The 27783-nt window shown below is 52.8% G+C and overlaps 3 protein-coding genes and 1 non-coding gene across 7 annotated transcripts in view; 3 read left to right on the top strand and 1 right to left on the bottom strand.

Annotated features, from left to right (window-relative positions):
- Positions 1–4053, bottom strand: ATF5 (activating transcription factor 5). Of its 2 annotated transcripts, none has more exons than XM_045856207.1 (3): positions 3918–4053; positions 2268–2564; positions 1–1365 (listed from the first exon to the last, which is right to left on the bottom strand). In XM_045856207.1, exons 2-3 carry the CDS (start codon positions 2443–2445, stop codon positions 674–676), a joined length of 870 nt encoding a protein of 289 aa, XP_045712163.1. In that variant the 5' UTR covers positions 2446–2564; positions 3918–4053; the 3' UTR covers positions 1–673. The 2 variants fall into 2 exon arrangements, with proteins under 2 accessions (XP_045712163.1, XP_045712164.1); XM_045856208.1 differs by lacking the exon at positions 3918–4053 and adding an exon at positions 3434–3543.
- NUP62 (nucleoporin 62) lies at positions 3859–27305 on the top strand. 2 transcript variants are annotated; one of them, XM_045856206.1, is made up of 3 exons: positions 3859–3992; positions 19748–19972; positions 24619–27305. In XM_045856206.1, the coding sequence occupies exon 3, from the start codon at positions 24683–24685 to the stop codon at positions 26225–26227; it is 1545 nt and encodes a 514-aa protein (XP_045712162.1). In that variant the 5' UTR covers positions 3859–3992; positions 19748–19972; positions 24619–24682; the 3' UTR covers positions 26228–27305. The 2 variants fall into 2 exon arrangements, with proteins under 2 accessions (XP_045712162.1, XP_045712161.1); XM_045856205.1 differs by lacking the exon at positions 19748–19972 and having other exon boundaries at positions 3860–3992.
- IL4I1 (interleukin 4 induced 1) overlaps positions 3877–27783 on the top strand; it is a 35765-nt gene continuing 11858 nt past the window's right edge. For both annotated transcript variants that reach the window (XM_045856203.1, XM_045856202.1), the window contains exon 1: positions 3877–3992. The gene's annotated coding sequence lies outside the window, so the exon portion shown is untranslated. The remainder of the gene's footprint in view (positions 3993–27783) is intronic.
- Positions 13182–13311, top strand: LOC123830360. Its single transcript, XR_006787746.1, has one exon. It is a non-coding gene; the product is annotated as a small Cajal body-specific RNA 24 (non-coding RNA).

Here is a 27783-nt window from a genome sequence, read left to right as displayed (position 1 = left end):
GAAATTCCTCATTTTATTTCCACCACAAGCCCTCAAAGGATCACTTCCCCAACCTCCCTCAACTAGACGCAGCCCTGCCCCAGCACCTTCACCAAACACTGATCTCCCCCCAGAGCTAAAAGGGACACCCAATTGCCAACTATGGCCACACCCACCTGCCTTCTTCCTGCCCCCACCTCCATAGCCACCGGCTCTTCGAACTTGGCCACCCTTGGGCTCCCTGACCAAATGTAGTTTCCCAGGGTCACCCGGCTTGCTTCTTTTGCTTACTATATGGGCGCCATTCTTAACACCCTCCCCGACTTACTCCCCAGGCAGCCCTCCTGCCCTCATCTGGGGTCATTCTGCACAGCTCCAGGCCTCAGTCTGCTGTTCCAGAGACCAGGTTTCCAAGCTCTCCCCTACTCCCTGAACTCCCCAGGGGCCTCCCTCCCTCAGCTGTCACCTGAGAAGGCCAAGCATGCCCTGGTACTGGGGAGGGAGAAGGGGAGCAAAATCAGAAATGCACAAGAGAGGACACGAGAATAAAAGGAGAAAGGGGGAGGTTGGAAAGCAGCTGGAGGCAAAGGGAGGATGGAGGGACCCTTCCACCTCAGCCTCAGAGACAGAGGTGAGCCAGAGGTGAGCCAGAGCTGAAGACCAGCGCCCCCTACAGGCCAAAGCCCCTGCCCATCTAGCTGTTGTGGGTCCTCTGGCTTCGGGCCTTGTACACCTCGATGAGCAGATCCTTGACATACTGGATCTCCCGCTCCACAGACTCAGCCCTCTCCCGCAGCTCCCGGTTCCGTGCTTCCAGCCCTTGGCACTCACCCTCCAGGGCCTCACCCTCCGCCCGCTTCCTCTGGCGGTACCTCAGAGCAGCTGACTTGTTCTGGTCTCTCTTCTTTTGCTTGCGGTCCCCTCGGGCGGTGGCAGGATTGGGGTAAGGGGCCGGGCGAGAGGGTGGAGGTGGAGGAGGGGGCTGCTGTGCTGGGGGAAGGGGAGCCAACCCCACATCCCCCTGCCCGGCCTCGTTGCGGCAGTACATGACCAGTAAGTCAAGGGTATCCAGGACAGGGGGCTGGGGAGGGTCAAAGGTGGGGAGTGGGAGGGGGAGAGGAAGGGAGGATGCCAGTGGTGGTGGCGGTGCTGGTGGTGGAGGCAGTGGAGGCAGATGCGGTGATGGGGAGGGAGGTGGGAGAAGCGGGGCATCAAGGAAGAAGTCTTCCATCTGCTCCAGCTCCTTCTTGAGGAGGGACGCCATGGCTTCTAGGTCAGGTGGGGGTGGGGACGGTGGGGGGAGGGCACCTGAGGGCAAGGGGGGCTCCAAAGGGAGGAGGGCGGTAAAGTCAACCCGCTCAGTCATCCAGTCAGAGAAGCCATCACCTGGGGGATTGGAGGAGGACAGAGTTCCTTGAGTTCCTGGTCTTCCACCCAGCTGGGTGCCCACTCCTGTTTGCTTCATTTATCTCATCGAGTAAATCCACCAACCAGCCAGTCAATCTGCCAACCGATCAATGAATCACCAAACTAGTCAAGCAAACAACCAACAACCAGTGGACCAGCCAATCAACTAAATAAATCAGTCCACCAATCAACCAACCCTATTAACCAACCAATCAATGAACCAGTCAACCAACGAATGACTCAAACAACAATGAACCAGCCATCTCTTCAACCATTCCAACATCCTCTTTACTGATTAACCTACATCTATAGCTTCTCTGGTTTACTCTGAAGTTTATCTTAAAAAGGAAACCAGGTATCACATACACAACACACCCCGTTTCATCTTTAATTCATCAGTTACTGAAAACCCACTATGTTCCAAGCATTTGGGGCACACTAATGAATCAAGTAATTTCTGCTTCAGGGCCTTTGCATATGCTGTTTCTCCACCTGAAAAGCTCTTCCCTTGGGTCTTTTCCTTCTCATCCTCTAGGCTTCAGCCAAAATGTTATGTACTTGGTGAGGGTTTCCTGGCTACCCAATCGAAGCTAGGTCCCCACAGTCATTTTTTAGGTCAGCTACTAAGCATTTCCCACTTCTCCCAATACCTCATCATTGAATCTGTCTTGTCTGCCTCCCCACTGGAGTGCAAGCTCCAGGAAGACAGGGGTCATGTCAGTCTTGTTCCTAGCTACATCCCTGGCACTCAAAACAGCGCCTGGCATATTACAGATGCTCAACAATTATGTATCCAATGAATAAATGAATGAATTCTTCCTCTTTCTACTCTGCCCCCCATGTCCCAGCTCACCCCACCCACATTCTTCACTGGCCCTTACCTGCCAGGGGCTCTCCCCCCCCTGGAAGCCCGCCCTCCAGGGCTCCCCCAAGGACCTCATAGGGACCCAGGGGGGCAGGGGCCAGGGGGAGTTTCCCATAGTCTACGAGCCAACCCAGGCCGCCAGCTGGGAGCACGGCCCTGTCCAGCTCCAGTCCCAGGGTCGCCAGGAGTGACATGGCTGCAGCACAGGTGCGGGGCGAGGATGGCAATGAAGGAAGCTGCACCAGCAACTGGGAGGAGGCTCTGGAGGTAGCTCAGCTGGGCGAAGACAGGCACCACGGTGAAAGTGGAGGACCTACGCGAGTGAGACAAAAGTGGGTGGGGTCACAGGCCAGCCTCACTCACGGCCAGAAGTCACAGGGTAACCAAGCCACAACCCCATATCCCCAGGGTCCTCCCAACCTCTCCCAACTGGGCTTGGGGCTCCACCTTGCCCTCTCAGAATTCTAAATTTGTCCTTTTTTCCCCCAATCTCTGAACCCTATCCACTCCCAAGGGAATTCTCATTATGCCTGCCTTACTTTTCTCCAAAATTCCCAAGACCCAATCTTTTCAGTACAGAAACCTAATGGTCTCCCAGGGGAATTTCCTTTAGCCCCTCCTACCCACACCATATAAAGAAGTCAATTCCTGGGTAATTTACTTCAGGCCACACCTCTTTCTCTAAAAATCCTTCTATTAGGCCCCACCCCCTCCCTCGGTGCCCTGTCAACTCAGTTCCCATGGGAATTCCCTCCCCACCCCCACTGCCCTGCCCCTTCGATGTCATCTCTTCAAATCCCATTCTTTCCTTTGAGAACTCTGCAGTGATCTGCATTACCCCTCCCAGTCCCGCCTCATTGTTTATCCTGGCCCTCTTCCCGAAGATTCCCCAGTCCTGGCCTCTTTCTCCAATCAGAGCCCCACCCTTCATCTGAAATTCACTCAACCCCGCCCCCTCTCACAATGGCTCCTGTAAGCCCTGTCTTACGCGACGTGATTGTTACTGTAGCTCCACCCCATTCTTAACAGGTTGTCTCTAAACCTCTCTTTCTGCCCAGTCTAAGCCACCACCCGCCCCAAACGCCTGAATGAAAGGGAGGGAAGCTGTGCTGTGGGACTTAAGCAATGTGGAGCAGGGAGGGTGGAGGGGACCAGCAGAATACAGCTCCCACACACTCCAACCTTCCACACGTGGCTGCCTCGCCGAGGGCCAAAACGCATGCTCAACCACTAGGACCGTCCCGTTGCTCTCTCACTTCCGCCCTCCTGCGGATTACTGCGCATGTGCAGCTGTTTACTGCCAGACCTTCACAAATAAATACGGACTCTGGTGCGCTGAGGCGCTCGAGCAACAGCGAGAAGACAGAATGGTTCCAAGAGGAGGAGGTGGAAAACCCTCTCCAAAAGCTGTTAATGCGCCGGCGCAACCGCACACAGACCGTCTCTACACCCCGACATTCTCTGGAATTAAGAACTCTCCCTCACAATCAGGCCGAGTGCGCATGCTTGGCCGCGCCCCGACGCCCGCTTTCCTTTCTCTGCGCTTGCGCGACCGTGATCCCTTACTCTTGTCCCACCCCCAACGCCCCAAGCTTGGTCGTGAAGGCCGCGAGCTTCGAAAGGGCGGGAAAGGCAGTTGGAGCGGTAGGGACGAACGGTTACTCACTCCATGGCTTCTGAAAGGAGAGGCAGTGGCGGCCTCGGCTGAAGAAAGAAGGTGGGAGCGGAGAACGCAGGCGTGGTGAGCACAGAGACGGGCAGAGGTCTCGGAGGGGTCGCGGCTACAGAGCCATCGCTGGGGCTACACAGGCCGAGCTGGTGTCGCGTTAACGCGAGGAGAGATCTAGATCTGACGTGATGCGAGGATGGGGAATGAAGTGGCCCCGGGGACAATGGACAGATATACCAGGGGCGGCGCAGCACGGCCTGCTCAGATCCTTCCGCGACGCGCCGCGCCCCGCCCCGCCCCGCCGAGGCCCCAACCCGCGGGCCTAATTCGGCTCTTTCCTTTCTACGACTTGGGATTCAGTTCCCTTTTTCTTCTTGTAACTGGAAAAGACACTGGCGTTTGGTCTGCCTGTCACTACCAAATCCAATAAGCAATGACAGCGGTTGAATCTTTTATGGGTGCTTTATTCAGATGGCCGGCGATCTGAGAAGATGGCGGGTTCATACCCTAACCATCTTCCCTTTTCTTTCCTGGCCAGATCTTTTATAAGGGGTTGGGGGAGGACAAATAAGGTGCAGTGAGGGCTTTGAAATTCAGGGAGGATTAGGTGAGCAGGAAAGAGTGAAGCTGCAACATTCCTGTTCTCAGCAGTTAGCTGTTCCCAAGGGCGTGGGGGGGGGCGAGTCACACAAAAGGCCCGGATGCCTCCAACTTGTCCCCAGGCGGTAATCTCTAGCCAGTGCCCCAGGAGGTCGGCTGCTTTTCTCAGGAGCCAGGATGGGCCTTATCTATAGTTCCTGAAACAAAAGCTTAACGTACACATTACTTGCTAGACTGACAGCTTTTTACCTTAAGCTAAAATTTGCTAAATCTTGAGTCCCCTATCATTCTGACCCCGGAGAAGATTCTGGTCCTCCCTTCCCTGTGGCTCTGGGGTCTGTCTCCCTCCTTCTGATAGTGGATCTGGCCCTCTGCTCTCTTTGACCATTGGGCCTGATTTCCTCCTCCCTGAGACCAGCACTGCTTCATTTCTCATTTACTTCCCTCCACTTTATGAATTTCCGGCCAGCCGCATGCTGGTCTCTTCATTCCCCAACTTCCGTCTCACCCAGAAAACCCTTTTTGTGAGTTAGGGCCCCTCGTGAGTCACAGCCCGCCCTCCATTCAAATTGCAGACCAGCCATGGTGGCCTTGGGTGAATAACTGAAGTCCTCTGGCCTCAGATTGGGAACTGTCTGTAAAATGAGAATAATCAACTGTACGTGATGGAGTTAGTTGTTCATGAGAAATCAGCCGATACTTGTGAGGCCCCACACTCAGAGCCCAGCTCATACATGTCTGTTCCATGTATGTTGTTATTAAGAGAAACTCTAGGGCCCAGTCTCCCCCTCCCCCACCCCCGTGAGAGCCCCAGGCACTTGACCAACCAACCCCTGCTAATAGGGCCTTCTTGTGTCTCATTCACTCCTCCAAGGGGGCAATTTCCAGCCACCCCCACCCTTACCCGTTCCAAATGTTGGGTATTCAGCCCCGTCCTGATCCAGGGATGCAGGGAATCAGGCATCATTGCCCCCTCTCTGCCCTTTTCTCCTTGTGCTGCCTGCCTTCCCTCAGCCCTTGACCACCGCACTGCTGTCGGGGCGGTTGGTTCATTCTTCTGCCCCTGCTCCTCACCCTGATTTCCTGCGATGCCCTCCACTTGGTTAGTCTCACAGTCCCGACAAACATGGGGAGAGCTGTACGTCCATTTACTAGAACAGGGAGCTTCCTGGCCAGTCCTTCCCTGCGCACTGGGTCCTCCACCAGCTCAGGTGCATGTGAATCTTCCCTCTGGTGTAGAAACTTCTCTCCCCACCCCGCCTCCATCCACATCAGGGCGTCACACTGGGAGTTCAGTCGTCACTTTTATGGTGGTTATGGGACTGAATCAAAATCTAAAGGTGGGAGAACCCTAATCTTGAGAGTTACGTTGGGAATAAAGATACACAGATTTCTTCCACCTTCCCTGAGCATGCAGGAGGATCTGACCTCTTTTCCTTAGAGCACTGAAGTCCTCTCTGCCAGTATTTGGGCAATTGTCCTATATATTTCCTTGAGCCGGCAGGGGCTGCATTATTACCTAGGCATCACAGAGCAGCAGTCAACATCGTAGACTCTGGAGCAAGGTGGTTTGGGTTCAAACCCTGATTGTACCCCACTTACTAGCTGTGTGACACTAGCCATTTCTCTTACTTCCCTGTGTCTCAGATTCCTCACGTTTAAAAAAAAAAAAAAAAAAAAAGACCTGGCCAGGTGGCTCAATTGGTGGGAGCATTGTCCTCTGCACCCAATCTGTTGCAGGTTTGAGTCCCAGTCAGGGCACATACATGAAGCAATGGATGAGTTTCTCACATTGACATTTCTCTTTCTCTCTTCCTCTCTAAAATCAATAAATGTATCCCCAGATGAGGATTAAATAAATAACCAAATAAATAAGGCCATTAATAGTACCTACCACTTAGGGCTGTTTTGAGGATTAAATGAGTTCATCCAGGTCAAGCGCTTAGTTAGACTAGCGCCGGGCGCACAGCAGGCACTGTATAAGGGGTTGTTGTTATTGAGGTGGATATGTTTTACCCCGTTGCTGAGCAGTTAGTGCTTTAAAGTTGTGACTGGTCCCCCATCTTTTAAGAACCGGCCTCCTTCCACTTGCCAGTGGAGATTTGAGTGATAATGGGGCGGGGAGGGGATTAGGGTGGAGTGTTAGACAGGATGCTGGCAGTGAGGAGGTACAGTTACACACACACGTTTCTGAGATCCTCTACATTATGCATGCGGACTAGGGTTTTTTGTTTGTTAACTATTTGGGAATAATTTTCGGTTTATAGAAAAGTTGCAAAAAAGATAATTCAGGGTTTCTGTGTACCCTTCACTTAATTTCCCCCATTGTTGCCATCTTGCATTAATGTGGTACCTTTGTCACAGGTAAGCATCTGTGCATTTCTTTTACCAAAATTTTAACTTTATTCTGATTTCATTGGTTGTTCCCCAATAGCCTTTTTTGTTTCAGGATCCCTTCCAGGATGCTGTATGACATTTAGTCCTTGTGTCTCCTTAGCCTCCTCTGGTCTGCAGCAGTGTCCCTGGCTTTTCTCGTTCTTCATGGCCACTGTAGGCCGGGTGTTCTATAGAAAGCCCCTCAGTCTGGTTTTGTCTCATAGGCTAGGTTTATGGGTTTTTGAGACCATGGATATTGACCTTATTTTTTAATAACTGGAAATGAACTTGCTCTGTAGGCGAATAATATTGCTGGCTGTGTGCAGTGTATGCAGACTGAGAAGACATTGGGGGAGGGAACCTGGTGCCCCTGTCCCAGCCCCTTGCACTTCTTTCTCTCTAGCCGTTGGATCCCACCCAGTTCAACTCTGGTGCTGACTTCCCCACCCAAGCAGCTGAGTAGGCGCCAGTTCTCACACTTAACTCTCTAGCCCTTCTAAGTATTTCTAATTTATGGAGGGTGGGTCATCAGTGGCTGTCTGTGAACCCAGGTCCTGGCACCCTGAATCTGCTTCAGTGCCTACCCCTGACTTGGACCTGTGGCCCCTCTGGGACTCAGATGCCTCAGCTTCCCTCAGCTTCGCAGAGTCTAGGTGCCCCAGCCCTTTCAACTCTTGAACAGGGCTTGGGAGCATGGGTGGGGCTGCTGGGGACTCTTTGTCAGTTCGGAAGGACCAGCCTTGGGGAGTGAAGTGGCAGTTGCAGGCAGGTTGCATCACCCTGGCTCTTTGATGGGGAGGGGGAGTGGAGGGATTCTCTGGGGGCCCCAAGCTCTCCTGGCAACAGGCTCCGGGTTAGCAGAGCCCTGGATCTGGGAGAGGACTAGCACAGCAAGAGGAGGGCCGGGGGCTATGGCAGGGGAAGGGGAGCAGCCACCTGTGCAGGACCCTGGGAATCCAAGATGCTGCACCAAGAAGGATTATCACATCGTAGAGGCTAACCCACTGGTCTTGGAGGGGGCAAGGCTGAGACCCATAGAGGAGAAAGGCATTGATATAATCACACTGCTGGTTGGAGCCTAGCGCCCCCCGCCCCCCCTTTACAGCTTCTAAGGCCCTACAAGCCCCAGGGAGAATCTGTTTGCTCCTATTAGATCTGACACCCCACCCCCCACCCCCGCCCAGGGCATAGCCTGCTGGGAGGCCACCAGGCCTGGGCTATCACCTTAGGTTTGCTGCTGCTCAGTTGACAAATTCTATTGATTCTAACTTGCTTCTCCCCATCCCCCCTGCCTAGAGGAGGCCCTCCTCACCTGTACTGTTGCAGCAAGCCCTCACTGCTTTCCCAACTCAGGGGACAGTCTGCCATCATGGGAAGGGCACTAAGTTTGCATCAGATGGTCCCAGGTTCCAATCCTGAACCCACACCACTTAGTCCTGGCTGGAGGTGCAGACAGGGTCCTTACTCTGCCTCAACTTCACCTGCTTTCTGCAGAGCGGGTCAGATTGAGGGCTCTGGAGCCTGCCTGCCAGGTTCATGTCCCATTTCCACCACTCCTGTGTCCCTGAGCCAGTGGCATCTCCTCCCTGACCCATAAAGTGGGGATAAGAGGCCCCATCTCATAGTTCTTGTAAGGAAGCAGATCAGTGAATGTGAAATTGCTAGAACAGGACCTGCCTACTTATGAACAGTAGTTATTTCTCTCTAAGGCTTGGGGTGCTGGGAGGACTGCGTGAAATGAGACACGTAAAGCCCAGCACTTAACTACCTGGAGGATCCTTACACGTTTGTTTCTCTTCCCATCCCCAGCACACTCAGCTCTGCTTTCGCAGACAGATGTTTGTGTCCATGGCTGCTTCCCTGAGCCCTTGGAAGGCAGGGTCAGGACCCTCGTTCCCAGTGTCACAGCCCCCAGCCCTGTGCTACTGTAGTCTCGGTGGGCATCAGTTCACTTTTAAAAGAGTTGCTTGTGCACAGAAGCTGGGGAGATCTGTAGTGTTGTCCCTGAAGAGGCAGGAGGGCAGGTATCTGGGTTATGCAGGCCAGGGGGCCAGGGGTTGGAGGTGGGTGTCCTGGCAAACAAGGGCAGGAAGGCCAAGGCCAGTTCACTCGGGGAAGGGGCAGCTCAGAGTCCTCTGGAGCCCCTTCCCTCCCCTCACTCCTGCTGCACCTCCCTGATTGCACCTTCCTTGGCAGAAGCAGCCACAGCTCTTAGCACCTAGTTAGGCCCTGCCCTACTGCGCCAGCCCTGGCACCCTTGGTGGTCTTCCCTATTCACTTCTGTGTTCACCGCTGCAAGAAACTGCCACAAACTGAGTGGCTTAAAACAACACTCACTCACTCCCTTTCAGTTCTGGAGACCAAAGGTGTGCAATGGGTCCGCAGGACCATGTTCCCTCTGGAAGCTCCAGGGGAGAATCCATTTCCTGGCCCTTCACAGCTGCTGGAGGCCTCCTGCATTCCTTAGCTCAGGCCTTCCTCATATCACTCCAGCCTCTGCTTCCATTGCCACATCTATTTCCTCCTCTGCTATTCTTGCCTCTGTTGTAAAGACCTTTGTGATTATATTAGGGCCACCCAATCACATCGGCTAAGTGCCTTTTGCCACGTGAGGTCACATATTCACAGGTTCTGGGAGCTAGGATATGGACATCTTGGGAGGCAGCATTATCCAGCCTACCACACCTCCCCTCTTGGAGCCCCAGCTTCTAAATGCTGGGGCTATCACTGGGGTACCCCCGCTCGTATGTGCCTGTGGGGATTGGCCATAGGAAAAACCCAGGGCCACCTGAAGGTAATTGACAGTGTAGTGTCCTGGAGCTTGGGGTGCCATCACTTACCACTCCCTGGCCTCCGGCACAATACCATACCCCCTTGTTGCTGTGGCCTCATCAGTACAGTGGGGACAATAGCAGAACCTTCCTGAGGGGACAGTGGTGAGGGCCAGAGAGAGAATAGTGGAAAGACCTAGAACAGAGCCCGGCTCGGGGAGTGAGCCATCCCCACAGACCCCCGGGCCCTGGGTCAGGCAGGCCAGCGAGGCCCTGGGCCGCCTGAAAGACACAAGTGCCGCCAGTGGCGGCTCATGTTGCTGGGTAGTGGTGCCAGCCTAATGGTGTGGAGCTTCTGATTTCACAGAATTTGGAAACCCAGATATTTCCACGAGATGCGTTATAAAAGGTTGGCAAGTGATTCAGAGAAAAGCCAACAAACCACGAGTGTGGGTAGGCTCAGGCCGCAGGCCGTCCCTGACCTTTGTTCTGTGACTTCCCCATCCCCAGGTGCATGCTGCTCCCTGCCCAGTCGTGGGTTCCAGCCCTCCGCTGAACTGGCCACAGTTGCAAAGGGGCAGGGTCTGATCAGACTCAGAAAGTCCAGAGGGCCCTGTTTGTGGGGAGCAGGCAAGGCACTCTCTAGAAAAGTGTCCTCAAGGGTCGGGGGCCTGCTAAAGCGGGGGCTGGTGTCTTACTGCCCCACCAGTCCCTTAGCAGCCGGCCATGCCCCCAGCCAGAGGCCACCAGGAACACATACAGTTGAGCAGCTTGAGTTTCTTGTACCCGGCAGCTAGCCAGGCCTCCCCACACAGGGATCTGACATGGCTGAGTAAGGGGGTGTTAGGACTTACAGGAGCTGGGTTGAGTTAGCTGGGTAGAGTTCAGGGAAGCCGGAACAGTTCATCATGGGTATCTGTCTCTGCCAGAGGTGGAGGAAAGAGTGGAGCTAACGCTGTGGTTAGTTAAGAAGCAGTTGTCAGCATTTGGTCCTTTTTGTGCTTTGGACAACCTTCACATTTTTTTCTCGGCCTGTCGCTGTCAGAGGGGCCTTGCTCGATGTTGGCATTCTATGCAGTTGCTTCTGTTTGGCAGGAGAGCCCCATGGCCTGACGGGCAGGGCTGCCTCTCCCTGTCTCACAGCAAGTATTCTCATTCTACCCAGCCAGGACAGGGGTAGGAGGGGAGGTTGGGAGAAGGAAGGCTGGGGGTGGGAGCAGCCTGGGCCCCCTCCCCCCTGTGTGGGCCATGGACACACTTCTGGGGAGACTTGGGCACAGAGGAAAATAGAGCCCCAACCTAGCCAGCACCCACTGGGATGGTCAGTCATAGTGGGAGCTGAGGGGAGCAAGGGAGGGAGGTCGAGGCAGAGGCAGGGAACCGCAGTGGGAAAACCTCACAGGCACCCAGGGTCCCCCCTCTGCAGGCAGGTGGGGACTGCCCCACAGAGAACACGGAGGGTCAGCGGCCAGCAGAGCCCTGCACCTCAGCCTGGGGAGTTCGGGGTCCCTTTGCCCTTCTGCCTGCCCCGCTCTGAGCAGGAACGGATTCCTGAGGGGTGGACAGGAAAGAGCGGCTGATGTCACTCTTTTCACTCCAAGCCTCCAGGAGTCCAGCCTCGAGCTGGGGGAGGTGGAGAGCCCTGAACTGGATGGAGAGTGAGACCTAAACTAGTCTGGAAGGTGATGGTGATGGCCCAGGGTGTGATTAGAAAGTGGGAAGGGGGTACTGGACATGGCAATGATTGGGGTGGGGGGCGGTGAAAAAACGCCTCATTGGAGAGCTCATAAGGCCCAGACTTGGTACTAACTACTTCTGTGCCTTTGGGCAAATTACTTAGGTTCTCTCGACCTCAGTTTGCTCATCTGTAAGATGGGAACGCTGATAGTTCCCACTTCGTAAGGTCTTGGGTCAGTGCAGATAAAGCACTGCCAGCAGGGCCCAGCACGGAAAGTCCTGGAATGTTCCCTTGTGGCTGATACCAGGGACAGGTAGGGGCTGTGTTTGCTTCTGATCCTCAGAATCAAAGCCACCCTGTCCCAGCCTCTAGGGGCTTTCACCTAGTTCCCAGAGAAACCTTCTCCCTGGCAACTGTCTCTGCCACAACCTGTCAGGGACCTTTCTCTCCCTCCCCCGCTGACATCTGGTCTTGTGTGCCCTGGGACTTGGTTGATTGCAGGAGAGCAGCTGGGGAGGGATCACCTGTGTGTGTGCCCTTGTGTCTAAGCTAGTGTGTGTGTGTGCGCGCGCATGCATTCCTACTGCACTTTCTCTCCGGGTCTTGATGCCGTGGTGTCGCATCCATGCCCGTCTTCATTTTCTGCAAAGGCCCCCAATGCCTCTTGGCCAACTGGAGCACTCCACCCCAGTCTCTTCCCACCCTGTTCTCAGCCAGGCCTCCTCTTCCCCAGATCACTTGTCCTCAGGTGAAAGCATGCTCCTGTTTGCTAAACCGCTCTGTCCTGCGCCCACCCACTTCTGCAGCCCTGCTTCTGCCCTCCAAACCCCTTCCCATCATCCCATGCTTGCTTGCTTGGTTTAATGGTTTTATTGAGATTCCTTGTCATTCGCCTCCATTTATTAATACAGTGTACAGTTCAGTGGATTTTAGTACACCCACAGGGTTGTGTACCCATCACCATAATCTAATATTAGAACACTCTCATCACCCTAAGAAGAAGCCACATACCCATTACCAGTCATTCCCGGTTCCCAGTCCTCCCGCCCTAGGCAACCACTATTCTTCTTTCTGTCTGTAGATTTGCCTATTATTTTATCCATTTATCAACTGATGGACATATGGGTTGTTTCTACATTTTGACTATTTTGAATATACATATACAAATTTTATGTAGATATGTTTTCATTTCTCTTGGGAAATACCTCGGCGTGGGATTGGTAGATATAGGGTAACTCTTATGTTTAATCCTTTGAGGAACTTCCAGAGTGTTTTCCAGAGAGGCTGGCCTGTTTTACATTCTCATCAGCAGTGAATGAAGTGCTCAGGGTCTGTGCTTCCTGGCAACACTTGGTATTGTCCACCTTTTTTTATTCCAGCTACCCTAGTGGTTGTGAACTGGTTTCTCATTATGGTTTTTGTTTGCATTTCCTGATGGCTAATGATACCAAGCATCTTTCCTGCATTTGTGTATCTTTGACATCTGGTGGTTTCAACACAGGGCATTTAACACTCTTGCCCTGGGCGGCAGGCCCTTGCCCGTCCCAGCTTATGCCTGGAAGTATTGATCTGATCCCTTCCAACCCTAACTACAATATTTTGTTGTGTCTAAAACTCACTTTTGTGCCCAAATTTTTGAGGGAAAATAAAGATGCACATTGTACATGGGTAGTGCCTGAAATACCTTGTATCTGTTGTTGTGTTCTGTAGTCACTTGTTACACAAAATTTCTCGTACCATTATATGTTAAAAAATAAATGCTAAAATTCATTTATAATACCAAAAAACCAAGTATCTAAATATAAATAAATAATTGAATTAAAATATTAAAACAAGTGGACATCTACTTTTATTCAGTTTCTTCTTAAGGTGAAGAAAACTGTTTGTAAATGTCCTAGAGAAACACAGTAGCCTTCTGTTCACCTTTTGCAAGTAAAAAGGGTGGATCGTTCCACTACTGACATTTTTTTTTTAACAAAAGGGTTGTTGTTTTTTTCCTGCGAGTTTGGGCCAAAAACATGGGTGCACAGTACACACTGGAGAACATTATATGCAGCAAAATATGGTAACTCTTCCACAGCCTTCAGAACATCCTTCCTCCTCTGGGAGTGTTTCCGTGATCCTCCCCTGGGCTTCCAGGAGGTTCTAATCAAAGCTCGTCACAGGGTCCGCCAGGTTGTCAATAACTTACCTCTTGTTCCTCTTAGTAAACTGAATTATTTGAGGGCAAAGACCTTGTCGCATTCATCCTAACTTTGACATTTATGTTGCTGTAGGACAAGTCACTTAACTCTCAAAGGGAGATACTATGGGCACCTTCCTCAGAGTGGGGAGTGAGCGCTAAACCAGCTAGTACACGGAAAGCACTTGAAAGACCTGGTACAAAGCAGCCCCTGGATCCACTTACTGCATTTGCCAGGGTTCAACGGGGGGCTGCCATGGCAGCAACTCTTACAGGCTGGGCGGGGGGGAGGGGGGTACATGGGGTACAGCAGTGGAAGTCACAGGCAGAAATCCTGCCTCTCGAGCTGACATTCTAGTGTGTGGACAGACCGTACATGAGACGAATTGTGTTCCAGATGCTGCTAAGTCCTAAGGCTAGCCAGGGGAGGCCTCACTGAGTAGGTGACATTTCAGAAAAGACCCAAGGAGGTAAAGGAGTGAGCTGTGGGGACGGGGCGGGGGGTGAGTTTTCCAGGGAGAAGGAGCAGCAAAAGCGAAGGTCCTGAGGCAGGAGTGCTTTAGGTGGGGGTGGAGGACAGCAAGAAGGTGGTGGGGGTGGAGTGGGCTGATGGAGGCAAAGAGCGGTTGGCGATGAGGGCATCTTTTGGCTGCTGTGACATTTGATCAAGTTTAAATAACACTTGGGGATTTTGAGGGCAGTGGCCAGGCCATATTGTCTTTGCCCAGCACAAGGCCTGTTCTGTCCTAAGTTTCAGTGGATGTTTGTTGATGGAATGAATGAGGCATATTTGTGAATTACCAACCACGTGCTGGCACACCGTGGGTGCTAAGTGATTAATTCTGCTATCGTTAATTTTTCATAAATGCAGCTGGTGTATCTGATTGGCAGAACTTCCCTAATCTCGGGTGCTGGCAGGTAGGAGGGAAAGGGTTGGAGGGCAATTTGGTAGTCCCTAGTAACACCAAAGTTCATTTCTGGGTCCCTGTCCTGGAAAAATGTCTGTGTTTGTCAGCACCATCTGAAGGCCCAAGGAGGTGTGTGAGCGCATGCCTGTTGCAGTATGGTTTACAACAAAGGAAAACGGGGGGTGTCCCAAATGTCCATCAGTAGGGGCGTGGGTAAGTCAGCTGTGAGGTAGGCATACAGTGGACTGATTTAATGGCTTTTAATACATCCTCACGGGTGTGGGGACCATGGTGGAGGGTAGTGACCAAGGGGATCTTAATGAGCTCTGTCAGTAATGTTCAAAACAGTACTTTAAAGAAAGGACTGACGTATTAACTGTGTAGTTAAAATTTAAATGTAGTCTTTGACTACAAGAGACAGAAACAGAACAGTTGTTGGCATAAAAAGTAGGGGGGAAAACAATACAGTATTCTTCAGATCTCTTCCAGTCATATTATGTTAAAGAGTGGTGATTCTATCCCTGGCTGGTGTGGCTTAGTGGATTGAGTGCTGGCCTGTGAATCCAAGGGTGACTGATTTAATTCCCAGCCTAGGGCAAATGCCTGGGTTGTGCTGGGTCCCCAGTAGGGGGTGTACAAGAGGCAACCACACATTGATGTTTTTCTTTCTCTCTTCCCATCTCTAAAAATAAATAAAATATTTTTTAAAAAAATGGTGGTTCTAGTAACTTCCTTAAAATCTACTCTCCTGGTTGTTTTTTAACTTCCCTACGCATGTCTTACCTGATTTGCTTTCCCATGGGGAAAGTTGTTTGTCCCAGCACTTAAGCTCCTTTGGGTACAATTCTGGGCCTCAGGAGCAGGAAGGAGACTGTAATTACTAATTAGCTGTGAAACGAATTCTTGGGGTAGAGACTCTGTTTTCAAGGGAAGGAAGGAAGGAGAGAGAAGGTTGAGAGCCCATGAGTACCGGGGACATTTAGGCATTTAAACAGGAAGCACCTAAACTTGCAGTAAACCTGGAGGGATCCCTGCCTGGGGCTTGGCCAGGAGGGGGGGAAAGGCAGGCAGCACAACAGGCCTTTTGGGGCCCCTCCCCCTGAGGAGCAGACAGACAGACAGACAGACACACCTCCTTTTTGTCTCCTCTGCTGCTGCTTTCACATACTTAAATGCAATTCAGTTATACCTGGGAGGATGGCGAGTGGTGGTCCTCCGGGAGGAACAGGCCCAGAGGAAGTTAGGGCCAGAGTCCCAGGTAGGCGTTTCCATTCGGCCCTCCCTGTTGGGGATACCTTTTACTGTGGGTTAGGGGTGGTGTTTACACTGGGGTGAGTGCTGAGGTTTCTGCGCTGCTGATTTGGCTTAGACAGCTCTGCCACTCTGAGGCTCCTGCACAAGGGCTGGCCATGCTCACCAAGCAGGATGGACATGGAAGAGCTGGACACAAGAGCCCAGGTCACCTCTGGCTCCCTCCAGTCTCCCCCCAACTCCCAGCAGCCTAAGTGAGTCTTTCAAAACATAATTCATCACACTCCTGCCTGGCCTTTAGACCTTTGTGTTGCTGTCTCTGCGGCCTGAAAAGCTGAGACAGCTGCCTTAGCTAAGATCTGGTTAGCAAGGCGTTGGATGTTAGTTACTTACTAATCAGGTGATTTCCATTCTTGAAGGGTTCCTGGGCTCATCTGTCCCCCAAGGAACAGATTTAAGTGATAATCGTGTTTAAGAAGCAGCCCTGGCTGGTATGGCTCAGTGGATTGAATACTGGCCTGCGAACCAAAGGGTCACTGATTTGATCTGTGGTCGGGGCACATGCCTGGGTTGCGGGGCCGGGTCCCCAGTAGGGGACATAGGAGAGGCCACCACACAATGATGTTTCTCTCCCTCTCTCTTTCCCTTCCTCTCTCTAAAAATAAATAAAGTCTTAAAAACAAAATAAAACCACGTTTAGCCCTGGCTGGTGTGGCTCAGTGGACTGAGTGCCAGTCTGTGAACCAAAGGGTGGCTGGTTTGATTCCCAGTCAGGGCACATGCCTGGGTTGCAGGCCAGGCCAGGCCCCTGTAGGGGGCACACAAGAGGCAACCACACATTGATGTTTCTCTTTCTCCCTCCTTTCCCCTCTCTCTAAAAATAAAATATTAAAAAAAAAAATAGTGTTTAAGAAGCAGAGTTTGTGGACTTTGGTGAGCAGCAGAGGAGTTCTGTTGGACTCGTTGGTGAAACAGCACGTAGGTCATTGTGTCGGGAGGTGGACAGGGAGTTCCTGATTTCCTCATTTTCTCTTCTCTCACTTTCTTCTGCCCACACCCCCTTTCCTCTCCTCTGGTCTCTCTCAGCCCATCACTGCCCTTCCTCTAAGTCTTAAATAGTTAATATCATGGGGGAAAGTTCCCACAGAGCCCTAACCCTAACCCTAACCCTGTCCATCCTGGACGCCAGCATTGTCAGCAGTGCCACCTGGTGGCTGTGGGTGGAATGTCAGGAGGATTTGCTCCCATCACTCCCCAGAACTTTTGTTAATGAGTTGACATTTCCTGGGCCTTGAGGATGCACGTGCTAATAAAGTAAGCACCTGACATTGATCAGACCATTTCCTCTTCACAAAGACCATATGATTCATGAGCTGTAGCCCTTGTTTTATTTTTTTAGGAGCCTGAGACACAGGGATGAACCTAGATTCTGAGACCCCAAGGCTAAAGAGTAGAGAAGCAGGGACTCAAGCTAATAGGCTGTGTCTTGCCAGGCAACTGACAGAAAAGGACAGTCAAAGGCCCCTGTCCTTGGAACACACAGAAGTCCACAGTCTGGACTTAATGCAGCTACGGGCCTGCTGCCCCAGGGCGCCGCCCAGCCCGCCAGTGGACTAGCTAACCTGAATGCATATTCCTGAGCCCTATTGAGGAGCCCTTGTTGCTGCCCCAAATGATGAAGCAGCATTTCTGTTACAAAGGAATGAGGCGGGTTCAGGGGACAGCAGTTCCCCTGGCCCCAGTAGATGAATCCCATTGTGGGAGGGTCACTGAAGCTTCTGGGGGCAGCCAATGAGGGGCAGCAGCAGGATCAGGAAGGGAATCAGCATTGTGGCTTTGTCATCAGTAGAGGGACCTGGCCTGGCAGTCTGCCTTTGTGACCAGCCCCCAACCCCAACTCCCCATAGCCTGCTGCCCCAGCCACCACTGGACAGAAGGCAACCTGCCTGTCCTGAGAATCATTCGTACTTTTTTTAAAAAGATTTTATTTATTAATTTTAGATAGAGGGGAAGGGAGGGAGAAAGTGAGGGAGAGAAACATCAATGTGTGGTTGCCTCTCATGCACCCCCTACTGGGGACCTGGCCTGCAATTCAGGCATGTGCTCTGACTGGGAATCAAACCCTCAGCCCTTTGATTTGCAGGCTGGTGCTTGATCCACTTGAGCTACACCAGCCAGGGCAGGGTCCTTGTTTTTCATCACTTTGAATACTTCTTGCCAGTCCCTTCTTGCCTGCAAAGCTTCTTTTGAGAAATCAGCTGACAGTCTTATGGCAACTCCTTTGTAACTGTCTGCTTTTCTCTTGCTGCTTTTAAGATTCTCTCTTTATCAACTTTTGGCATTTTAATTCTATGTCTTGGTATGGTCCTCTTTGGGTCCAACTTCTTTGGTACTCTCCATGCTTCCTGGACTTTTATGTCTATTTCCTTTGCCAAGTTAGGGAAGTTTTCTTTCATTATTTTTTCAAGAAAGTTTTCAATTTCTTGCTCTTCCTCTTCTCCTGGCACCCTTGTGATTCAGATGTTGCCACATTTGGAGATGTCCCAGGCGCTTCTTTTGCCGTGCTCGGTTTTTGAATTCTTGTTTCTTCTTTCTGTTCTGGTTGGTTGACTGTTTATTTCTTCCTTTTGTTTCAGTTCATTGACTTGAATTCTAGCCTCCTTCCCTTCTCTGTTGGTTCCCTGTGGATTTTTCTTTATTTCGCTTAGTGTAACCTTCATTTCTTCCCTTATGTTTTTGCTGTACTCAGTGAGTTCTCTGATTATCCTGATCACCAGAGTTTTGAACTCTGCCCCCTGATAGGTTGGCTATCTCCATTTCATTTAGGGGTTTTTTTTGTTTTTTTTTTTTTTTTATAAATATTTATTGGTTTTTTTGTTTGGTTGGTCGGTTGTTTTTTTCTTTTTCTTTTTTTTTCTTTTTTTTTAATTTATTTATTTTTAGAGAGGGAGGGGAGGGAGATTGAAAGAGGGAGAGAAACATCAATGTGCGGTTGCTGGGGGTTATGGCCTGCAACCCAGGCATGTACCCTGGCTAGGAATCGAACCTGCGACACTTTGGTTCACAGCCCGCGCTCAATCCACTGAGCTACACCAGCCAGGCAGGGTTGGGTTTTTTTTGTTGTTTTTGTTTTTGTTTTTTCCCCTAGGATTTTGTTCTGTTCTTTCATTTGGGCCACATTTCTTTGTTTCCTCAATTTGGCGGCTTCCCTGTGTTTATTCTGTGCATTGGGTAGAGCTGCTTTGACTCCCTGTCTTAGTAGCGAGGCCTACTATAGAAAAGGCACCTGTAAATTGTGGGGCGGAGCCTTAGGTAATTTCCAGGGCAGGGCAACCACTTCACAGCTTTGTGGCTCTGCGGGGGTAGGGCTCAGAGAGGGGACAGTGCCATTGCCTGACTCCTGGAGGTCTGCCCGGCACTTGCCCCATTTCCGATCATTTTATCCACTTCCCATATGTGACTGGCACCCTTACAGCTGCTGCCCTGCCCTGGTGGTGAAACACCCAGAGTGGGTGGGTTTGCATACCTTCTAAGTCTTTCTGGACCCTTTAAGCAGCAAATATCCAGCATTTTCTTCCTCCTCCCCATGGTAGCAGGGATTATCTTCCTGGTGCTGGAAACCTGGGCTGTGCTATCTGGCCTGGGGCTGGGTTCTCTCACTCCCAATCTGTGTCTCCCCCTACCCCCGATTTTTATCCACCACACGTGAATGTGGGACCATCTGTTCTACCACTACCTTGTCTCTGCGACTCAGACCCGCCTTCCCGTCTGGATGAATCTGGCCTCTTTAAATTCCTGCTTGTCAGACTTCCATACATGTTGATTTTCTGACAGTTCAAGGTGTTGCTCGTTTTGCTATCTGGTTGCAATTCTTTCTGTGTTTGCGCGAGGAGGCGAAGGTGTCTCCATCCTGACTGGAGGTCTCCTGCCCTGCTTTCTCCTTTGTCCCTCATGCTGAGCCTCCTACATCACGGTGTGTGGTTTATTTGAGCGTTTGCTGTTTTCCTGCCTGCCGAACCGTATGCTCCGTGAGAACAGGGTCTTCTCTGTCTCGTCCACAGCTGCATTTCCAGGCCTTGAACAGCGCCTGTGCATAGCAGGTGCTCAGAAGCATTTGTTGAATGAAAGGACATTGTGCTGCAAAGAATTTGTTTACTCTCTGACTGCATCGTGGGAGATGGGCCTTTTTCCTCTGCTGTTGCCACCATGGAGAGTAGATGTTAAAACGAGGAGTCGGGATGGCAGGTGGCCCTGGACGAAGCTGGAGATGACAGCAGAGAACTCAGGTGCTCGCCCTGGGACGGGTTGTGTATGCAGGTCAGGGTCCGGAGTGGGTCTTGCTCTGACTTCCCTGGGCTGGGGAGGCAGGCAGATGTGGTTTGAAACACTTGGGCGAACGTGGGGCCTTGTAGCAGCTCCTCCCCTGGGCCTTGGATGCCTCGTGGGTGAGCTGCAGATGGCCTTGGCTGTGGCCGTCCAACTGAGTGCTGGCCCAGGCACGCACTCCACTTTTTCTAGGGAAGCATGCTTCAGTTTCTGTTCCTCCTGCTTTCCCCCAGCACCATCAGTTTCTCTCGTAGGGCAGCGTGCCACTTCGGTAAAAGTTGGAAAGCCTGCGTCAGAGCTCATGACTGTGTGTGTTTGTCCAGCTGCGTTTGTGAGAAATTCCCGAAGTTCTAGTTGTTGGTGGTTTGTGAACTGGGGTGGATCCTGCAGACCATCACTTTGTTTTATCTTGGTGCAAACGCGTACGTTTCCCAAATTGGGGTTCTCTCTCCTCTGTGCCAGAGTTCTGTCTGGCTCGGACCTTGAGCTCTTGGTCCAGGCCACCACCCAGACCACCCAGCCATCCACCTCCAGCCTCTTCAGTGTGTTCCCCGCACACGTGTCTGAGCCAATAGCATGGCATTCGTGTCTCTGCCAGCTCCTCATCCTGTATCACACAGCACACTGGTCAGGGTCCCACAATCACCCTCGGGCTCAGTGATTCACCAGAAGGGCTCCAGAACTCAACACAGCTGGCAGACTCTCAGGTACGGTGAACGGATAGAGATTAAAATCGGCCAGGGGCAGAGGCACGCGGGGCAGGGGTCAGCAGAGGCCAGGTGCCAGGGTCCTTCATCTCTTCCAATGGAGTCACAAAGACAGCGCTCAGTCCTCCCAGCAACGATGCATGACCACGTACAGACTGTTGTCCACAAGGCAAGCCTTGTGGAGAGGGTTTTTATTGAAAGTCAGTCACATTTTTTACTCAGTCTCCAGCCCCTCCAGAGGGTCAAGCTAACATACCACATGGCTCAAGGCCTCACCTTAAAGACACTCTCTGTCGGGCAGGTCTGTCCTGTGTGTGGGATGCGAAGGGTGTGGACAGCCTGGGCCCACTGAATATCCTCCACTGCACACACACTCCTTCTGGCCACTCCCAGTCATTGGGCCCCCTACAACACCCCTGTTCCACCCTCCCTCCCTCTCTGCCTTCACCAGACCCTTCCTCCCCGTCTCCTGGTTGGTCCTATATCCTTCAGCACTCAGCTCAGGTATGTGCTTCCTGAAACCCGGGCCAGGGTGAGAGCCTTGTCCCTGCCCCCACTTGTGACCCAGCCCTGTCCCTGCCTGGAATCCTAGTACTGAAGCTGATGCCTGCTGTGTCTCTGGCTGCCTGGAGGACAGAGGCTGTGGCTCAGCAACCTGTCTGGGCCTAACTCTCCTGGTCTGTAAAGTGGACCTGCTCCAGATAGACCTGCTTTGGGGAGCAAGTGAGCGATAATGCATCTAAACCTGTCAACAGCTGCGGCTGGATCAGTGTGTGTTCGCCATTATCAGTCCCCGGCATCTGGGGTAGGAAACCGATGAGGCGTTTAGTAAATGACAGGCCATGAAACCAGACAAGCTGCCACGCACGGAAAGTGGTTTTTCCTGTGGTTTTTTAATAGTATAAAAAGCAAAGACTTTGTTATAAATGTTCTTCTGGAGAATTTTAGTTGCAACTTATTAATAGCAAAAGCTCTCCGGGCCTGAGGACCCGAGCACTAAGACCCGTGGGTGGCTGCTAACAACAAATGCGATTTGAGGTAGCTCTGCAGTGACAGGCATGTCCTCTCACAAAAGAAGGGCGGGGGCCTGCGGGTCTGAGGCCTCAGACACTTGCTATGGCCCCTCAAGAGTGAAGAGGCCTTTCTCAGAGGCCCTCAGACGAGCTCTGTAAACATGCCAGGGCCAGGATCCTGCCCCAGAGGGGCAGCCGTTGTCCGTCTGGCAACGGCCGGTGTGCCTTTCCAGTGCTCCTCGGAGGTGCTGACAGGCAGCAGGCTGAGGTCTGCAGGCTGAGACCAAGCAGAGCCGCTGGTAACACAGGTGGCCCTGGAGTCCTCTCTCCAGAAGCACGTGGTTGTGTCGAGGAGACACCTCACCAAAAACAGGGTTCCTAGAGGAAGTCAGGGCAAGGCAGAAGTTGGGAGGGGTGGTAGGTACAGTAGGAAACATCAAAAAATAAAATGGCATGAAGAAGGAGAGGGGAACCCTGGCCAGGTAGCTCAGTTGGTTAGAGCATCATCCTGATGTGCCAAGTTGTGGGTTTGATCCCTAGTGGATGCATGAATAAGCAGAACAATAATTCCCTGCCTGCTTTTCTCTCTCTCTCTCTCTCTCTCTCTCTCTCTCTCTCTCTCTCTCTCTCCCTCTCCCCCTCCCTCCCTCCCTTCCTCTCTCTGTCTAAAATCAATTAAACAAATTAAAATTAGAAAAGAGGAAACAGGACTTGTGGGCATCTTCTCTGAGGCACTTGGCTTCTCAGTTGTGATCTTGCTTGTTCTTCACAGTGGGAGAGGTTTGTCCTCGTTATAGATGGAGAAACTGAGGCATAGAGAGGCTCAGGAAAAATTTGCTCTGAGACCCTTAGCTAGGGAGTGGCAGAAACAGAATTGAAACCCAGATTGTTTCCTGGTGTGTGGAGGCCACCTTCATGCCTGAAACAGGGAACAGTTTTGAAGCTGAACTACCTCAACTGTTTTAGATGAAGGGAAAATAATGTGGGGGTATTGGATGGAAGCTGGGGTGCAGGACAGCAGCCGTACCCCAGAGCAGGGCTTCTTCCCTAGGACCTATCTGCCTAGAGGAGTAAATGGGGTTTGCAGTCCAAAAAATGGAGTTCAGGGCCCACTGTTGGATGAAAATTGGCAAGTTACTCCCATCTGAGTCCCTCCCTGCCATCTGCACTGGGACCAGCCTCACAGCCTCCCTGGCAGGCTGGTTGGGGAGCCAGCGGGGGAGTGTCCATAGCACAGGGCCCGGGGTTGCTGCCTAGAAACCCCCTTCCCTGCTCTGGAACTGGCACTCCTCGCCTTGCAGCCACAGTTGGGTGTTTGCAGCTCCTGCTGCTAAGTTAGCTCTTCTCCGCAGCCCTCCCTCACCAGCTTCCAGGGCTCTGCTCGGAGTGACAGTGTAGGAGTGTGCCTGGTGCGGCAGCAGTGGAAGGGAGCACCCTCACTGGTTCTTTGCTATCCTGCACCTCAGCGCTGTAGCTGCCACCAGCTTTCATGACAGAACTGAGCCTCAGAGGTTTGCTGTCCCTTGTTTGAGATCAGTGCTGGGGAGCCACAAGGTCACTTTTACCAGGCACTTCCCATCTGTGTTAGTTCTGTAGCTTCGCTCACATATCATCACAAGTTTAGGGGCTTAAAGCAGCGCATGTTGATTCTCTTACAGTTTAGATCAGGGGTCTGAAATTCGTCTCACTGGACCCAAACCAGGGTGTCAGTGGGGGTGGCTCCTTCCCACAGCTCCAGGGGAGAACCTCCGTCCCGGCCTTTTCCAGCTTTTAAAGGCCACCTGAAGTCTTGGCTCACGGCCCCTTTCTCTGTCTCCAAGTTCAAAGTGCATCACTCCCATCTCTTCCGTCGTTTTGTAGTCTCTTCTCCAGTAAGTTGTCCCTCTCTCTGCTTTATAAGGACACTCATGATGACGTTGAGAGCCCATTGTTTAACCCATGGATGCTTAGCGCATGACCATTCACCCCAAATCACCTCTGTCCCTGTGCCCTCTGACCCTTGCCACAAGTAACCATTGATTTTTCAGCTAACAGATGGCTCTGCTTGGTGCTTTTTCAGTTAAAAATTACAGAAGTCTGGTCAGTTTAAACTGAATGGGGATGGGGTGGGGACCTGCTCTCTTTCTTCCACTTGCCCCATCACTCTCTCCAGTGGTGGCTGAGAGCATGGCGGGTGCCCCAGGTGCGTGTGTGCCCTGCACCTGCCAGTAAAGGCGGCCACCTGCCCTTGGACACCTAGGGAGAAATTCCAGGGGAGGCCTCTGGTTGGCCACTGGGATCTCCATGTCTGCTTGAATGAATCAGTCATTGTGGCCACGCCCTCTGAGCACTTGGGTCTCACACCCACCCCTGAGTTAGAAGGGTGGGCGTTGCTCCAGCCTGCCCTCCGTCCTCCTAAATGATGAGGGTGCCGTACACCTCAGCTCTCCAGGGCCCATTTCTGCGAGGTTCAGAAGGGCACTCAAGGGAGCATCTCCAGCCCCCTTCCTGCTTGCGGTCAGCGGGGAAACCTGGGGAGCAGGTCCTAAAGGTGTTGGTGTGCTTCTTCTGGTCTTGCTCGCCAGAAGCTCCTGGAATCTGGCTGCCTTCTCAGGCTGAGGTCAGTCACAGTGCCTGCTCTTGGCCTGCCCACAGCAGGGGGGTTCCCACTGGTGCTGTACAGGGGCAGTGCACGGCCCCAGCACCTCTGTCTCCTAGCGCCTGTCCCCCACCCCGCTCCTTTCCTGGTAGAGTTGGCAGGGCCTGGTTAGGGAGAAGGAGTGGCCACTTGTTAGGATTGTCCAGTCCCACTGCCCTCCAAACCGCACTGCATCGTGCCAGTGAGGTTGCCTTTCCAAAACTGCCATCTGATCATGTCACTTCCTCTGCTTTAAAAATCTCCCCAAGGTTGCAGACCCTGACGGATTTGCTTTGGGAGCCGGAGTAGCTGCTGCCACCGGAGTCGGGAGCCATGAGCGGGTTTAATTTTGGAGGCAGTGGGGCCCCCACAGGCGGGTTCACGTTTGGCACTGCAAAGACAGCAACAACCACCCCTGCCACCGGCTTTTCTTTCTCTACGTCCGGCACTGGCGGGTTTAGTTTTGGGACTTCATCCCAGCCTGCGGCGAGTGCCCCATCTACCAGCCTGTTCTCGCTCACGACCCCAGCGCCAGCAGCACAGAGCTCCGCGTTCAGTTTTGGAACCACAGCACCTGCCACAGGAGGAACTGGGTTTTCCTTAGGGATCAGTGCTCCAAAGCTGAATCTGAGCAATGCAGCTGCCACCTCAGCCACAGCACAGCCCAGCGGCTTCGGGCTCGGGGGCAGCACCCTCACCAATGCCATCTCAAGCACCGTCACCTCCAGCCAGGGCACAGCGCCCACCGGCTTTGTGTTCGGCTCTACCACCACCTCTGCTGCTCCATCCAGCACACCAGGGGGCTTTTCCTTCACAGGTGGAAGCACGTCCCAGACCGGGGGGACCTCCACTTTCAACATTGGCTCCATGGGGAGTTCCACCCAGCCCACAACACTTGGTGGGTTGGCCTTCACTCCAGCCACACCGGCAGCCACTGGAGCAGGAGCCACACAGCCAGCTGCTCCCGCACCCACTGCTGCCACCTCCAGTGCTGGGCCCACACTCTTTGCCTCATTAGCTACCGCTCCAACCTCGTCTGCCACCACTGGGCTCTCCCTTGGTGCCCCAGCAACCACAGCTGGAACATCTGGGACTGGAACGCTGGGCTTCAGCTTAAAGGCCCCTTCTACCACATCTACAGCTACATCCACCGCCGCCGCCGCCACCACCAGCAGCTTTGCCTTGAATCTAAAACCACTGGCAACAGCCGGGATCGTCAGCAGTGCGCCCACCGCCTTAACTGCTCCGGCTGGCCCCAGTGCAGCCAGTGGGGTGTCCACCAGTCCAGTGATGACCTACGCCCAGCTGGAGAGTCTGATTAACAAGTGGAGCCTGGAGCTGGAGGACCAGGAACGTCACTTCCTGCAGCAGGCCACACAGGTCAACGCCTGGGACCGCACCCTGATCGAGAACGGGGAAAAGATCACCGCCCTCCACCGAGAGGTAGAGAAGGTGAAGCTGGACCAGAAGAGGCTGGACCAAGAGCTTGACTTCATCCTGTCACAGCAGAAGGAGCTGGAAGACCTGCTCAGCCCCCTGGAGGAGTCGGTGAAGGAGCAGAGTGGGACCGTCTACCTGCAGCACGCCGATGAGGAGCGCGAGAAAACCTACAAGCTGGCTGAGAACATCGACGCACAGCTGAAGCGCATGGCCCAGGACCTCAAGGACATTATCGAGCACCTGAACACGTCCGGGGGCCCTGCCGACACCAGCGACCCACTGCAGCAGATCTGCAAGATCCTCAACGCACACATGGACTCCTTGCAATGGATCGACCAGAACTCGGCCCTGCTGCAGAGGAAGGTGGAGGAAGTGACCAAGGTGTGCGAGGGGCGGCGCAAAGAGCAGGAGCGCAGCTTCCGCATCACGTTCGACTGAGCCCAAGGCTGGCTGCAGGGCCCGAGGATTCCGAGGGTGTTCAGGGGGGAGTGCACAGTTATTGTCTAGCTTTTGTTTGTGATGAAGTAGTTGTTTGATGGTCTGTTTCTTTCAAACAATTGTGCTGTTGAGAGAACTGTTTTGTGATTTGACATTTCACATTAACGAGTGGAAATATTCTGAGTGCTCTGGTCAGGCAGCAGCCGGGAGGTGTGCTGTCTCCGTGTCTTTCTGTGTCCCCGGCCCTTTCCACCCCTGGCAGCCACCCACCCCATCCCGCTCACTCCAGCCGGATGCTGGAGAAATGCCCGTTCACCCGAGAGCCGTGTGGCTCCCCTCTGGGCTTCCCTGGGCAGCTCCTCTGTCTAACCCATAGTCGTAGGAACAAGGCTGCAGACAGCAGGTTGCTCTAAGGCGTGTACACGTGAAAATTAGCCACTCAGGCAAGTGACACGTGATTAGGACAGACAGCGCGATAGTGAATTTTACAGGAGACAGGTCGGTTGAGGGACTTGAACGAGGTGTTGACAAAAGGGTCAGACTCAACTGGGGGGGGGTCTTCATGTTGCCTGGCAGACACATCCCCTTGGCTTTCCGGTCTCTCTGTTACGCCTCACCTCAGCCACCCCGAAGCTGTGTCAGATGGTCATCCTGCAGTCCCCAGGTCACACGGAGCTTGCACCTTTGGTGACTTGCCGCCCCACATTGTGCTGTTTACTTCTCTGCCTCACTGTTAGATTGTGTGCCCCTGTGGGCAGGGCTGTCTCGCTCCCCTCGGTGTCCTCAGGCAACCCCTGTCATGTTTATCGAACGAAGGGACAACAGAAAGGAAACCCAGCATGAAACAATCCACAAAACGCCTGCTGAAAAGGTGGCGGAGAAGGCCACAGACTTGGTTCTGAACTTCCTGACGCCAAAGAGAACCCGGTCAGGTGTGGTGAGCCCCAGTGTCCAGAAGGCAGAGGCCAACTAGCCGGGTCCCGAGTGTTTCTTGTTTGTCTTTACACCTCGCTGCACTCTGAAACACCTAGAGCTGTATGTTGCTTTCCTAAATAAAACCTTTTGTGGAACAAAAATACGAGCTGCTGTTAATATGGATAATTTAAAAGGAGAAAGCTGGGTTAAAAAGAGCAGGTTCCAGAAGACTGTGAGGTGGGGTGCTGTGTGCCTGGAACTCAGAAACGAGGCATACTGAGCAGCCTATTGTTTACACACTCACGTACATGCCAGTTCGAGTCTCCGGGTCCTCTGATGCTCATGGTGGAAGAGGAGCACAAGGGAGAGCCTGTCAGAGGCGTGTGCTGGGGCCTCATCGAGTGACGTCCAGATAAAGTGAGTGGAGGGAGGCCCCAGCAACCCCACTGGCTTCTGCACAAGCTCCACCCCCTACAGCACTGGCCTTTGTGCACTCGGTGAACCTGGACTTCATCTGTGACCCATAGCTGACCCCTCCCTACACCAGAAGACGGTGTGGGAGGCCTGGAGTCCTCCTAGAAAGTTAAGAGTAGCTCGTGTTTTACCCACATGTATTCATTTGACATCCATTTGTGGAGCCC

Source organism: Phyllostomus hastatus, unplaced genomic scaffold (assembly GCF_019186645.2).
Source record: "Phyllostomus hastatus isolate PE091 unplaced genomic scaffold, TTU_PhHast_1.1 phas_scaffold_1224, whole genome shotgun sequence".
Lineage (NCBI taxonomy): Eukaryota > Metazoa > Chordata > Mammalia > Chiroptera > Phyllostomidae > Phyllostomus > Phyllostomus hastatus.
This window is presented reverse-complemented; position numbering and strand designations above follow the sequence as displayed.